Source organism: Notolepis coatsorum (assembly GCF_963971535.1).
Source record: "Notolepis coatsorum genome assembly, chromosome: 7".
NCBI classification, from domain to species: Eukaryota; Metazoa; Chordata; class Actinopteri; order Aulopiformes; family Paralepididae; genus Notolepis; species Notolepis coatsorum.
In genome coordinates this window covers 160,121,263-160,136,535 of record NC_140171.1, presented here as the reverse complement: position 1 = coordinate 160,136,535, position 15,273 = coordinate 160,121,263, and the positions used below count along the sequence as shown (strand labels likewise).

General features: G+C 41.9%; 1 protein-coding gene across 1 annotated transcript in view; it reads right to left on the bottom strand.

Annotated features, from left to right (window-relative positions):
* The window catches only part of LOC311231828 (E3 ubiquitin-protein ligase SMURF2-like), a 208,372-nt gene that overhangs the window by 87,643 nt on the left and 105,456 nt on the right, over nt 1–15,273 (bottom strand). The window contains exons 5-9 of the mRNA XM_084318450.1: nt 13,929–13,994; nt 8,003–8,087; nt 4,827–4,910; nt 3,859–4,070; nt 18–33 (exon numbers count right to left, since the gene is read on the bottom strand). Of these exons, the coding sequence (XP_084174576.1) occupies nt 18–33; nt 3,859–4,070; nt 4,827–4,910; nt 8,003–8,087; nt 13,929–13,994 (463 nt within the window). The remainder of the gene's footprint in view (nt 1–17; nt 34–3,858; nt 4,071–4,826; nt 4,911–8,002; nt 8,088–13,928; nt 13,995–15,273) is intronic.

Sequence of the window (15,273 nt, the reverse complement as noted above, 5' to 3'; positions counted from 1 at the left end):
AACGAGATCTCACACACCAACAGGACTCGAGCACTGAGGTCACACACACTGACCAAGATTCAATACCACATATACATATTATTTGATAGTGAATGGATGTTATGATTCGAGACACACTGCAGATAACACACAGACCACTGGGAATACAGACAAGGTAAACACATTAGTTGGGAAAATTGGCACTTGATTCGGGACATATAATATAAATAACACGTACTAGACAAAACTGTAGACACTAACACACATGACGCACAACTAAGACGACGGGGAACATGGGGAAAGCATTCGGAGACCTGACCGGGAGCTCTGGAACTGTACTATCATATGAAAGATAAAAATTCAAAGAAAATGTTGGACAATAATAGGGACATTGGAGAATCTTCATTGGGGAATCTCCGTCGTTATAGGAGGGGCCCTCTCCAGGAGAGCCTTACCCCTCCAGCCCGCCAACGGGGGTTAAATGGGGTTAAAAAGAATTACCTGGGAAGTGCCAATTGTTATGTTAGAATAGCAGTTGCTTTGAATGTGCACATGGACAATTGTGAAGGACAAGAATTCAAAATGTTGGACATGAAGAGAGGCTTGGAGAATCTCCTTTGGGGGATATCTCCGTCTCTATGGGGGGGGGGGCTTCTTCAACAGGAGAGCTGATTCTCCTCCAAACCGCCAACGGGGAAAAGAGTGCTAAACATATGGCTTATTTTATAATTTTTTCTTATTGTATTGTCAGTGCTATTTTTTCATAAATGTATATAGTGATATATCGGCGGATCGACCCGGGAGAGGGGGGGCCTTGCGTGTTGCGGTCGGGTGGGGTCTGTGTGGTGTGGGGTCTGATGTGCGTGTGGGGTCGATGTGCGGAGGGGGGGGGGGGGGGGTTATCTGTGACATGGGAGGGTAACGGGCTTGGCCCCCTGCACTCTCCTCTACAATCAATTCAAGGGACCCGTGTTGCAGGTGCCCGGCTCCGTGTATAGTGGTCCTGGGATATGGGGGAGTCCTACTAGTGGGCCTGGGATATGGGGGTGCTCTGATTCTTGGGGAGGCCTATTGGGGGGGTCAGAGCGGATGCGCTTTGCCCAGGGGGGCCTTGTGTGTTGTGGGATCGGTGTGCGTGGGGGGGGGCTCTTGGGGACATGGGAGGTAACGGGCTGGGCTCGGTGGGGGGGGGGGGGGGGGGGGGGGGGGAGTCCCCTATCCTCTCCTCTATTGAGCCTGGCCCACACAATTCAAGGAACCCGTGTCGCTGGGGGCTCGGCTCCGCACGTAGCGGACCTGGGATATAGGAGAGTCCCAAACGGGCTTAGCTCAGGAAGGGGGGGGGGACCATCGTTTTGACCCGGAGAGTGGGGTCTTATTTCTTTATTATTTCTGTTATTTGAATGTATTGTCTGATGTATTGTCTGATGTTTGTAAACTAAAACTGCAAATACAAATTTGAGTTTAAAAAAAATCATATCAATATCATTTGGTCTGTTTCAAACGGTAATCCATTTGTGTTCACATTCAAATCAAATTTGTGGTGCCGTCACAGTCATATATAAGTTAACCCTTTCACTACCACACGACAGCCGGTTAACCCTTTCACTGCCACACGGCAGAAGGTTAACCCTTTACTATCACACAACCGATGGTCATTAGCTCCGCATCCTCTGTGTGTCTCTGTGTGTCTCTGTACCTGACATGTGTGTCTCTGTGTGTCTCTGTGTGTGTCTCTGTGTGTCTCTGTGTGTCTCTGTGTGTCTCTGTGTGTCTCCTGTGTGTCTCTGTGTGTCTTCTGTGTGTCCCTGTGTGTCTCAGTGTGTTTCTGTGTGTCTCTGTGTGTCTCTGTGTCTCTGTGTGTCTCTGTGTGTCTCCTGTGTGTCGCTGTGTGTGTCTCTGTGTGTCTGTGTGTCTCCTGTGTGTCTCCTGTGTGTCTCTGTGTGTCTCTGTGTGTCTCCTGTGTGTCTCTGTGTCTCTGTGTGTCTCTGTGTGTCTCTGTGTGTCTCTGTGTGTCTCTGTGTGTCTCCTGTGTGTCTCTGTGTGTCTCTGTGTGTCTCCTGTGTGTCTCTGTGTGTCTCTGTGTGTCTCTGTGTGTCTCTGTGTGTCTCTGTGTGTCTCTGTGTGTCTCAGTGTGTCTCCTGTGTGTCTCTGTGTGTCTCTGTGTCTCTGTGTGTCTCTGTGTGTCTCAGTGTGTCTCTGTGTGTCTCTGTGTGTCCCTGTGTGTCTCAGTGTGTCTCTCTGTGTCTCTGTGTGTCCCTGTGTGTCTCAGTGTGTCTCTCTGTGTCTCAGTGTGTCTCTGTGTGTCTCTGTGTGTCTCTGTGTGTCTCTGTGTGTCTCTCTGTGTCTCTGTGTGTCTATGTGTGTCTCTGTGTGTCTCTGTGTCTCTCTGTGTCTCTCTGTGTGTCTCTGTGTCTCAGTGTGTCTCTGTGTGTCTCTCTGTGTCTCCTGTGTGTCTCTGTGTGTCTCTGTATGTCTGTGTGTGTCTCTGTGTCCCCTGTGTGTCTCTGTGTGTCTCCGTGTGTCTCTGTGTGTCTCTGTGTGTCTCTGTGTGTCTCTGTGTGTCTCTGTGTCCCCTGTGTGTCTCTGTGTGTCTCCGTGTGTCTCCGTGTGTCTCTGTGTGTCTCTGTGTGTCTCTGTGTGTCTCTGTGTGTCTCTGTGTCCCCTGTGTGTCTCTGTGTGTCTCTGTGTCCCCTGTGTGTCTCTGTGTGTCTCTGTGTGTGTCTCTGTGTGTCTCTGTGTGTCTCTGTGTGTCTCTGTGTGTCTCTGTGTGTCCTCTGTGTGTCTCTGTGTGTCTCTGTGTGTCTCTGTGTGTCTCTGTGTGTCTCCTGTGTGTCTCTGTGTCTCTGTGTGTCTCTGTGTGTCCTCTGTGTGTCTCTGTGTGTCTCTGTGTGTCTCTGTGTGTCTCCTGTGTGTCTCTGTGTGTCTCTGTGTGTCTCTGTGTGTCTCTGTGTGTCTCTGTGTGTCTCCTGTGTGTCTCCTGTGTGTCTCTGTGTGTCTCTGTGTGTCTCCTGTGTGTCTCCTGTGTGTCTCTGTGTGTCTCTGTGTGTCTCCTGTGTGTCTCTGTGTGTCTCCTGTGTGTCTCTGTGTGTCTCTGTGTCCCCTGTGTGTCCTCTGTGTCTCTGTGTGTCTCCTGTGTGTCTCTGTGTGTCTCTGTGTGTCTCCTGTGTGTCTCTGTGTGTCTCTGTGTGTCTCTGTGTGTCTCTGTGTGTCTCTGTGTGTCTCCTGTGTGTCTCTGTGTGTCTCTGTGTGTCTCTGTGTCCCCTGTGTGTCTCTGTGTGTCTCCTGTGTGTCTCTGTGTGTCTCTGTGTGTCTCTGTGTGTCTCCTGTGTGTCTCTGTGTGTCTCTGTGTGTCTCTGTGTGTCTCTGTGTCTCTGTGTGTCTCTGTGTGTCCTCTGTGTGTCTCTGTGTGTCTCTGTGTGTCTCTGTGTGTCCTCTGTGTGTCTCTGTGTGTCTCTCTGTGTCTCTGTGTGTCTCCTGTGTGTCTCTGTGTGTCTCCTGTGTGTCTCTGTGTGTCTCTGTGTCTCTGTGTGTCTCTGTGTCTCTGTGTCTCCTGTGTGTATCTGTGTGTCTCTGTGTGTCTCTGTGTGTCTCTGTGTGTCTCTGTGTCCCCTGTGTGTCTCTGTGTCTCTGTGTCTCTGTGTGTCTCTGTGTCTCTGTGTGTCTCTGTGTGTCTCTGTGTGTCTCTGTGTGTCTCCTGTGTGTCTCTGTGTCTCTGTGTCTCTGTGTGTCTCTGTGTGTCTCTGTGTGTCTCTGTGTGTCCTCTGTGTGTCTCTGTGTGTCTCTGTATGTCCCCTGTGTGTCCCCTGTGTGTCCCCTCTGTGTGTCTGTGTCTCCTGTGTCTCTGTGTGTCTCCTGTATCAGTGGGGTGTATCTCACCGTAGCCCTCCGGCAGGTCGGGGGGGGTGTGCAGGTGCGTGCGGCTCATGTAGTTGCGATGCCGCTGTGAGCGGACTCTCCTCTCCGGTACCCGTGGCTCCCCCGGGGGCATGCTGGCCACCGCCCCGTTCACCGGGGTCATCACCGGAGTGTTCTCGTCCACCACGCAGCTCAGCGGACGTCCTGACGGGCTGGAGTACTCCGACGCTGGCCTTAGGGGGCGATAAAGAGAACGTGAGTGTGTGTTATATCATGTGTTGGAGGTTGAAGATGGTGTTTGAGAGAGAGACACACACTTAAAGATCTATATCTCAGCTAGGGTTGGGTACTGTTCACATTTGAACAGATACCGGTACCTGTGAATCGATACCGGTACCCAACGGTACCTTTTTTCGGTACTTTAGTCTCTAAAAATGTTATCTACCTACCTCAGTTGTAAAAACATTTGTCCAAACTTCAAATAATTTATTATCATTATTATTTATTTAGAACAATTTGTTAATATATATATAAGATATAATATCGCAGCGAGCGTTGTCTGCATCTAGCTTTGTAAAGTGTAACCAATTAAATTAAATGAATTAAAAAAAAAAAAAAAACAATAAAAAAAAAAATCTAACCCTAACTAACCGTACTGTCATGCACTTGTCCTAAGAGAGATAGAGAGAGAGATATAGAGAGGGAGAGGGAGAGAGGGAGAGAGAGAGAGAGAGAGAGAGAGAGAGATAGAGAGAGAGAGAGAGAGAGAGAGAGAGAGAGAAGGGGGAGAGAGAGATAGAGAGAGCGAGAGCGAGAGCGAGAGAGAGAGAGAGAGAGAGAGAGAGAGAGAGAGAGAGAGAGAGAGAGAGAGAGAGAGAGAGAGAGAAGAGAGGGGGAGAGAGAAGAGAGAGAGGAGAGAGAGAGAGAGAGAGAGAGAGAGAGAGAGAGAGAGAGAGAGAGAGAGAGAGAGAGGGGGAGTATACACATACCTGGTGGGTCTCTCCCATTGTGTGGTGCGTGTGATGTGGTTGAGATACTGTATGCGTCCAGAGGCCGTTCTCCTCTCCTCCCAGCTGTTACACACACACACACACACACACACACACACTGTTCAACTAACACAATCGGCCGATACCGATATTTGTGAAAATTCTATATATTTTTTTTCATATATATATATATATATTTTTTTTTACTACTGTATATTTGTATGTCTCTAAATGTTTTGATGAATTGAAAATGGAGGACCCTTATGTAAAAAAGCCGAAAGTATTTTTCTGGTCTTCATCCTCCAGTCTTAGCACTGTTGTTGTATTGAGCTGTACTGTATTGTACCCATTCTGCAATATGTTAATAATGTTTTCAATCAATCAATCAGACAAATGTATAGAAAGGCTTTTATTATAACCATATAACAAAAAATTATATTATTGTTTATGAAAATGTTTTAGCCCTATGCTTGACTATTATTTTAGGCATGGCAACAAATAAAATAATAATAATAAAATGAATAAATAAAATATTAAATAAATAAATAGGCTACACGTCTCTCTTTTTGTGTTACAAATTGTGCTCACCGATATGAACATAGGCCTCTTTACTTACTTAAAAAAGGAAACATCAAGAAATATGTTTATGGTATTCCATCATGCCATGTGTGTTTTTTATATATTTTATAATGCTCATGATTATTGCTGAAGTCTGAGTCATACAATACCCACTGGCTTTCATCTTCAACAGACTAACTTGACTAAAAAGACAAAAAAGTTTATGAGTTTTAAGAGTTTAAGAGACAGCACTCACTGTATGTCTCTCAAACAAAGCTCCATGTTCTCCAGTAATATCTCCATAATCTGAGTTTGCAATGCATGTGTCGTGTCAGGTACAACAGAATAATTTTGATTGACAGTCGATTCTGCCAATTACATCACACCGCTAGCACCCACCTCCTGCTGTTCTTACCACCAATCGGCAAGCGCTTATTCGTTTTTTTACTTCCGGGAAGTCCGCCATTGATTTTTGCGAGAGATCAACAACATAGCTAATAACGTTAGCTCCCTGTGGCCCACGAGTAGACTACCAGCGCTCCGCAGGAGTACTAAACGAGGCATAATGATTTTACTGCAATGAATGTTTAGGGCTGCACGATTAATCGTTTTTTAATCGAAATCGCGATTTGGAATGATGCAATTATCAAATCGCCAAGCCTGCAATTAAAAAAAAAAAAAAAAAAAAAAAACATTTTTTTTTTTTATTTAACCAGGAAGTCCCATTGAGATACACGATCTCCTTTGCAAGGTAGACCTGGCCAAGATGACAGCAATAACATTTGCAATACATCACACAGCAATAAAATGTGCGATACATCACACAAGAACATAATAAATGTGCATGTATACAATACATCACATGTAAACACAAAGCAGAATAGTCTACATGATAGTAAAAGTGTATACTACAGGGTAATACAGTAATTTTGCAGTTGGGACCCGACTACAGAAAGCAGCAACATTCTTCTTGTAATTTTTTTTTTAAATATGTTATAATCGCATCGCAAATCGCAATCGCAATATCTGTCAGAATAATCGCAATTAGATTATTTCCCAAAATCGTGCAGCCCTAGAATGTTATAATAAAAGCTTTTCTATACATTTGTCTGATTGAAAACTTTATTAACAGATTGCAGAATGGGTACAATTCAGTATGGGCTCTCTGAGCAAAGGAAGGAAGTGAGAGATATGAATGAGTAATGCTTGCTATGGTCGACTCGGGCAAATATGCTGATGTTATTGAACGTGTAACTATATGTAACGTTAATGCCACAAAACGAATGCCTTTGTTAATCATAAGTAACTTTGATGCAGTAGCGCGCGTGTGTGTGGGGACGGCGTTGTGCAGGTCGCTTGACTGAAACTTTTTTTAATGTTTGAAGGTGTGGGCCAGATTGACGCGACACAAATTGACGGATATTTATCGGCCACTGCCATCGGCAAATCTGAGTTTATCGGCCGATAGGCCGATGGCAGTCAACAAGGCACTTATCGGCCGATACCGATACCCAACCGATATATCGGTGCACCCCTAGTTATAAATTATGTTATGTATTGTTTTGCCTGGAGGCCAGAGTCTAGAAACATTTCCTACAGCAGATTAGATTAGCTGATCTGTTGAGGCTCTTTGTCTGCGTGTAAGTGCCTGGTTGCCTGCGCATGGCTGTTGGACCCTTCCGTGTCGGGGTGGGCATCGACAGGCGGGTGTGAGCAACCGAGTGCTATAACCTCTCACTGTTTACAATACCAACATTTGCACTTTTATTTCGTATTACTCATTTACTTAGGACTTATTTTTTTTTATTTATTTTGTTTGTTTGTTTGTTTGTTTGTTTGTTTGTTTGTTTGTTTGTTTGTTTATTTGTGTGCGTGTGTGTGCATGTGTACCTGTGCGTGGGCGTGTGTGTGTCCGTATGCCTATGTGCACGTGTGCGTGCGTGTATGTCCCAGTATGCAAGCGTGAGTGAGAGATGGGAGAATGGATCGAGTGGGGAGCACAGTGAAAATTGTTCATGAGAGTGACACTGAACATTGATCTGTTGGTCTGTGTAGTAGCTAATACAGGATTTTGCTGCTTAAACGTATGTATATTCATTGATTCACTCGTATACCAAAATCCATTTGAACTGAAAAATGTTGCTTTACGCATAAAATATTGATATGCGATTAAAATGCTATTCATTTAGATTAATTAGCTATAAAGTCTTGAAATAATTCAATACAAATATTCATTGAGTCCCACCACTAAATATTATGTGTGAAAGCCTCAGAGTATAAAGAGATAACTTGTTTGTTTTTATAATCCGGGGGGAGAGTTGATGATAAGACATATTGTATCATTCTAGCCATTTTGGTCACGGTAGATGGAACATTAGATTTGCAAAACTTTGTCACATCGGTAGGGGACATGAGGAAGTGCTCATCACGCGGCGCTAATGATGCTAATGATGGAGCATCGCCGTCGGTTGTGTGATAGTAAAGGGCTAACCTTCGGTATTGTCACAGTGAAAGGGTTAACCGGCTGTCGTGTGGCAGTGAAAGGGTTAAACATTCAGACTCTTATCCAAGGACAATGCAATCAGTAACATAATAACTATAATGAGTAACATACTGACCCGTCAGGTAGGTCGTTATCAAACAGACGGCTGCAGTCCACCACGGGTCCCCCCGTCCCGGCGCCATCTCTGGACTGGAGGCTCACTGCACCAGACAGACAGACAGACAGGAGACGAAAACAGTTAAACATTGTCATGTTATACATTCAAGTGGACTTGATAACAAAGCGCTCTACAGAGTCTGTTAGATAACCGCCAAGTCTGAAGTGTTCTAACTTAAATTAGTCTGACTAAAAAAAAAAAGTACGTTTGTACAATTTCACCACCATAACCCAGATGGTGTCAACCCCTGAAGCACTATGGTGAGGAGGGCTGCACGATTAATCGTAAAAAGACGCCGATTCATAGACGTATGCAATCTCTCCATTTCTAAATTACGACGATTCTGATGTATTTGCATTTGCGTCAAAATGGAAATCAGTTGCATTAAAACACTCACTCCTATTCCCCTAGGGCCTATGTATTCACGTTACGCTGCATGTCACCCTGCATGTAGAATACATGTTGACTTGTTTGCTTTGGAACAATCCCAGTTGCGATAATACCAATTATACCAGTTAATTAGATTAATTAATTACACAGCAAATTATTGCGTTATGAAAATTAACTAAAAATGTATAAATGGATAATGGATCTCAGGGAATGTATTCCCAGTGTCAGAAATACTGTGTCTGTTACTAGGCTTGAGTAAATTGTAATGAACCAAATGAGATTATCAATTAAATTCTTTAAAAAAAAGATTTTTTTTACTGTGAATAACACCATGCTAAAATTGACCAGACCTGAAAAATCCAAGCAAATGAATAAAGGGAAGATGATTAAACAGAAGGTTTTGTAGATACAGTATTGAATTCTGCCATCCGGACACATGCAATTTGAAATATGATTATAGAATATAAAATATCAGGCCTAAAATGGTTATGTGATTAAAATGCAATTATTAGATTAATTACAAATCCTGTCATTAATTAGATAAAAAAAGATTAATCGCCTGACAGCACTAATTATGATTTTTCTTTGCATCTTTGACAGTGAATAACACCATGCTAATAATGACCAGACATGAAGAACTGCCACTGATCTCGTGCAGTACCTTCTTGAGATCATGTGTACAAAAAATCTAAGGAAATGAATAATAATAATAATAATAATAATAATAATAATAATAATAATAATAATAATAATAATAATAATAATAATAATAATAATAATAATAATAATAATAATAATAATAATAATAATAATAATAATAACTTTATTTGTATAGCACTTTTCATACAGAGGTTGCAGTTCAAAGTGCTTCACAACAGTAAAAATACAGGCATAAGTGAGAATAAAAAAAAAAAAATTTAAATACAAAGAGATAGGTTAGGCAAATCACAGTTCTTCAGCAATACAAATAATAAAATAGAATAGATTAGATAGAGTAAAAAAGTGCGGTTTGATTCAGTTTAAAATAGGCTAAAAATAATAAGATAGAACGGACAGTAAAAAAGTGTGATAAGATTGTTCAATAAAAAATATATAACAACAGAGCAGTGTATCGCTCTTAGTACTTTGAGTTTCTTTACAAAGTTCTAACATACAACAGAGCATCGCTCTAACACAGGGCTGTACGTTAACTTTTTTTGCACATAGCACTGGTGCTACAGAGGTTGATAGTTTTGTAGCACAGGCCAAAATCTTGTAGCACAAGTATAAAACGTGTTATATTTGTAACAGTCACAAATGTGCCTATTGTATTTGTGTTATTTAGTTGCAGTGCCATGTTTGGCTGTCATTTAGTATATCGCCATGTGTTATTATTACTATGATACTCTCATATGCTATTTTCAATTAATATCATAAACAACATAAGGAATATTAGCATAATTTTGAGTGGACTGAAGGAATGAGTCTGCGTTAGTTTTAAATGCAAATAATTTATTGAAACATAGAAGTGGGGTCGGTTGGGACACACACACACACACACACAATGGGGGACCCTGATGTAAACAAGACAAACGTCTTTCTCTGGTCTGCATCCCCTTAACAATTGTGTGTATTGAGCCGTACTGTACCCATTCTGCAATCTGTTAAATAAAGTTTTCATTCATACATTCACACACACTGTTTCAACTCACCACCCCCGCATCATATTGTAGTCTAGTCTGTCTTCAAACTTCCACTCCTCTCGAAACTTGTTTATATTTGAATATCATCATTATCTGTCCATCCTCAGTTTACTATAATATACTCCTGTCCTGAGTCCTGACTAGTGACTTCATCGTCTTTCCAAAAGCACGCACGCACACACACACACAGGGAAGGGGAGAGAGTGCCCCCCATTTCCCTTTCCCCAGTCCACACTGTGTCTGCTGGCTCTGCACCTCTGATCAGGATTAGCTTGTTAGCTTGCTAACGTTGTAGTGATTGTAATGGTACATAAACGTTAATTTCGGGCGATGTGCGCATAAAGGAATGGCGACGGTGCAAAGCATGTAGATGCATTTGACCCGTTGCGAGAAAGAAAAAACACCACGGACTTATTTCGGGACGTGTAGGCGCACTGCTGTGTTAACGCAGCAGTGCGCACCAACCGACCAACGCGCTGCTCTGCTTGCAGATAATGCAGAAGCACAAGCACGGATAGGGCGGATACGACTCGTCGAGTTGTCACAAGAGTTTTTTCAAAATAAGATTATCATATGCACCTGAACGTTGCTAGCTTTCGGAGCCTAGCTGGAGCTGCGCGTGGGCAGAAATGAGACCCGCTACAGGATTTTCAAAATAAGAGTATCTATATGAACCGAATCCCTATCGCACCAGTGCTACTGAAGTAAATCCATCCATCGCACAGACAGCTATTGCTGTAGCACGTGCGATATATATGTCGCACTGTACACCCCTATACAACAGAGCAGTGCATCGCTCTAACATACAACAGAGCAGTGCGTCGCTCTAACATACAACAGAGCAGTCCGTTGCTCTAACATACAACAGAGCAGTCCATCGCTCTAACATACAACAGAGCAGTCCATCGCTCTAACATACAACAGAGCATCGCTCTAACATACAACAGAGCAGTCCATCGCTCTAACATACAACAGAGCAGTCCATCGCTCTTAACACTTTGAGTTTCTTTACAAAGTACAGTTCTAAGTTACCTTATAGAACAACAGAGCAGTGTGTCAATCACAACAACAGAGCATCACTCTAACATCATAGAACCAACATGTGAATTTCATTGGAAGTGTATGAAAGTAGGTAGGGTAATAATAATAATAATAATAATAATAATAATAATAATAATAATAATAATAATAATAATAATAATAATAATAATAATAATAATAATAATAATAATGAGCATAAAAAGATAGACAGATAGCAAGGTATGGTAAATCACAGTGTTTCACATTAGGATCTAGCATCCCAATAGGCTCTCTGTTTACAGTTTCATTCAGTAATACAAATAATAGAAATAGTTTAAAATGATTCAGTTTAAAGGGCGGCTACGTGGCGTAGTGGGCAAGGCACTCGCCACGAAATGCTGGAGACGCTGGGCTCGTCAGTTCGAGCCCAGCGCTCCACATTTGCTTTCAGTTTAGCTGGTCGCCCGTACTAATACACATTGGCCGTATTATGGGGTGGGAAACTGATGGGTGGGGATCGGGCGTTGTGGACAGCGACTCCTACAGGTCGGTTGGTGCGCCTGCGCAGTAGAATCAGGAAGCGTCGGGGGCAGCGTGAGCCTCCCACGCGTTACTCCTCGCCACTGAGAGATCGAGCTGCGCAGGTGAAAAGATGCGACTGCTGTTACCTCAAGTACCGGAGGGGACTTGTGCTATGTATGACTTAGTCCACATTGCAGCCGGCTTGTGGGAGGCAAGAAACAGCATCCGTGACAGGGGAGGGTTGAATTGGATGATACGAAATTGGGATGGGAGAAAAATATAGAAAATGGGAGAAAAAGTGGATAAAAAAAAATGATTCAGTTTAAAAATAGTCTAAAAATTATAAAATAGAACGGACATACAACAGGGTATTTAACATACAACAGAACAGTGCATCAGTAAGAAGTAAAAAGTGTGATAAAATAGTTCTCTTAAAATTACAGTGCATACAGTAGGAGGTAGTGAGATAAAATTAGCATAGAACCGACACATGAATTTGATAGGCAGTGTATAAAAGTAGGCAGGGTAAGAATAGTGCAGGTAAGTACAATTTGTGTCAGGATAACCCTCATGTTTCTATAATATTTCCCCTTGCCACTAGGTGGTAGCAGATATCTATCTTCAAATATTTGCCTGCATTACCCCACATTGAAATACCTGAGCAAAGAGATTAAGCTGGCTTTTGAAGATGTCTAGCGAGTTGGCTTCTCTGATGTTTTGGGGTAGTTTGTTCCACAGTTTTGGGGCATAGTTGATAAAGGCTGCATTACCGATCCTCTTTTGCCTGTTTCTGGGAGCCTCTAGTAGTCCAGCAGCTGATGATCGCAGTGTTCTTGCTGGTGTGTAATTTATTAGAGTGTTGGCGATGTAGCTAGGTCCCTGTCCATTTAGAGCTTTGTATGTAAGGAGAAGGACCTTAAAGTAAAATCTAAATGTTACAGGAAGCCAGTGTAAAGCAGCTAAGACTGGACTGCTCTCTCCTTTTGGTTCTAGTTAGCAGTCGAGCTGCAGAGTTTTGGATTAGCTAAATATTAGCTAATAAAGGGAAGATGATTAAACAGAAGGTTCTGTAGATACAGTACTGAATTCTCCCATCCGGACCAATTCAATTTGAAATATTATTATAGAATATAGAATAGCAGGCTTATAAATTACCTTATTATAGCCAATTCGCACATTTATATATATACATATATTGTCTTTCAAATGCCAGAGTTTGGATTTAGTATCACCAGGCGTGCATAACAAGTTGACAAGCAGCACAAACGCATGTACACATGTTCCTACACAGCCTCAGTCTCTGCATCTCTCTATCTCACTCCAATCTCAAGTACATAAACAAATTAACATTTAAATCATCATTTATCTAGATGTATCTAAACCCCTGTATTTCACTGTTTCTCACGTTCTCTTGTGCTATAGTTATATTATTGCAAATCAATTATACATTTAAATGTACATTTGTTGAAATAATGAACTGATGGGAGATTCCCCTCTCACTCTTTGCAATATTAGTTTGAAGGACTAAGGTCAGTTGACTTCTTTGACAAACACGCAACTGTGTGTGTGTATGTATGTATGTATGTATGTGTGTATATGTGTGTGTATGTATGTATGTATGTATGTATGTATGTATGTATGTGTGTGTGTGTGTGTGTGTGTATGTATGTATGTATGTATGTATGTATGTATGTATGTATGTATGTATGTATGTGTGTGTGTGTATGTATGTATGTATGTATGTATGTATGTATGTATGTATGTATGTATGTATGTATGTATGTATGTATGTATGTATGTGTGTGTGTATGTATGTGTGTATGTGTGTATGTATGTATGTATGTATGTATGTATGTATGTATGTATGTATGTATGTATGTATGTATGTATATATGTATGTATGTATGTATGTATGTATGTATGTACAGTATGTATGTACAGTATGTATGTATGTATGTATGTATGTATGTATGTATGTATGTATGTATGTATGTATGTATGTACAGTATGTATGTATGTATGTATGTATGTATGTATGTATGTATGTATGTGTGTATATATGTATGTATGCATGTGTGTGTGTGTGTGTGTGTGTGTGTGTGTGTGTGTGTGTGTGTGTGTGTGTGTGTGTAGGTGTGTGTGTAGGTGTGTGTGTGTGTGTGTGTGTGTGTGTGTGTGTGTGTGTGTGTGTGTGTGTGTGTGTGTGTGTGTGTGTGTGTGTGTGTGTGTGTGTGTGTGTGTGTGTGTGCGTGTGTGTGTGTGCGTCTCACCGACTATCTGTCCTCTCACAGTGTCGTTGTCGTTGGGTCCCAGTCTGTTCAGGTCCAGTCTCTGATCTAGAGACAAACACAACACATGTTAGAGAACAGGGCCCTGTTCCCCGTACGTGGGTAACTGAGTTAGCCGGATAATCTTCAGGATAACTTGACATAAGTCAGGCTTTAGCAGGTTTGTTGTTGTTACTATGGCAACATATAGAAACATTTTAACCTGCTCCAGCGCAGGTTTAGTTCAGCTGGATATAAACTGGCCACTCCCTCGCAAAAAAATGCCAGCTCCCTTCCTCACAGATCCCTAAAATGCTGATAATAAATCATATTCAACCTATGGATTTACTTTGTCCTAAATAATGCACGTCATCATAGCTATACGGCGCTCGCAAGTCGCGACACACACTATGTGGTTATTTTAATAACGGAGCACTGCCAATGTGAATCCCGTGGGGATATGTTTGGCTCTGATTCGTTTCATATTCTCCGCTGTGGATGTATTTGCTTAACTGGAGCACCCGGATTGTGTTTCATTCAAGCATACATTTAAGTGTCTTTACGCATGGATTGTGGATGTGAATTGTGCACCGATTAGTCGACATAATCGACGACGTCGATCATAAAAATTCGTCGACGCAGGATTTTTGTGTCTATGCATCGTATAAAAACAGAGAGCCAGTAACGTTCATTCAAAACTGTGCAAATGCACTACAGGAAGTGCTGGGGCAGTATCATTTCCCTTGTCTGCCATGACTGCATTCTGTGTACTAACGACAAAGAAGAAGAAAGCAGTGATACACAAGCAAGCACCCTGGAACCGTGATGACAGCTACTCGGATCATGGGTACATTTTAGCTTACATGTTGGAAAACAGAATGTCTCATGGATAATGCTTGCTAAGCGCTATTTCAGTTAATATGTTGTTGTTGAGGCTGCGTATCCACCAACGAGCTGTATGTAACGTTAGCTAACGTTAAACAGCACAGAGCTTACAGCCTACTAAAGCATGTTACACATGTTGTTGTGATAACACAACTCTAAAGCAGTGGTTCTCAACTGGTCTAGCCTCGGGACCCAACATTTCCCTTAGTCATTAAGTCGTGACCCAAATCTTTTAACCATTATGATTTCTTTCAAAAAAAGAATTTTTGCAGTAATACACAATCTTTCATGCACTGTTAAAAACATGAAATAAACACAAAAAAGTGCAACAAAAGTGCAACTAGGGCTAAAAACCCAATGAAATAAAATAATAATAAATAATGCTTCTTAGCAGACTTCTTAGCTTAACATAACAGACCTAAGTTTGGGGGAACTAATGGGATAACTGGGGTTGCAACAAAAG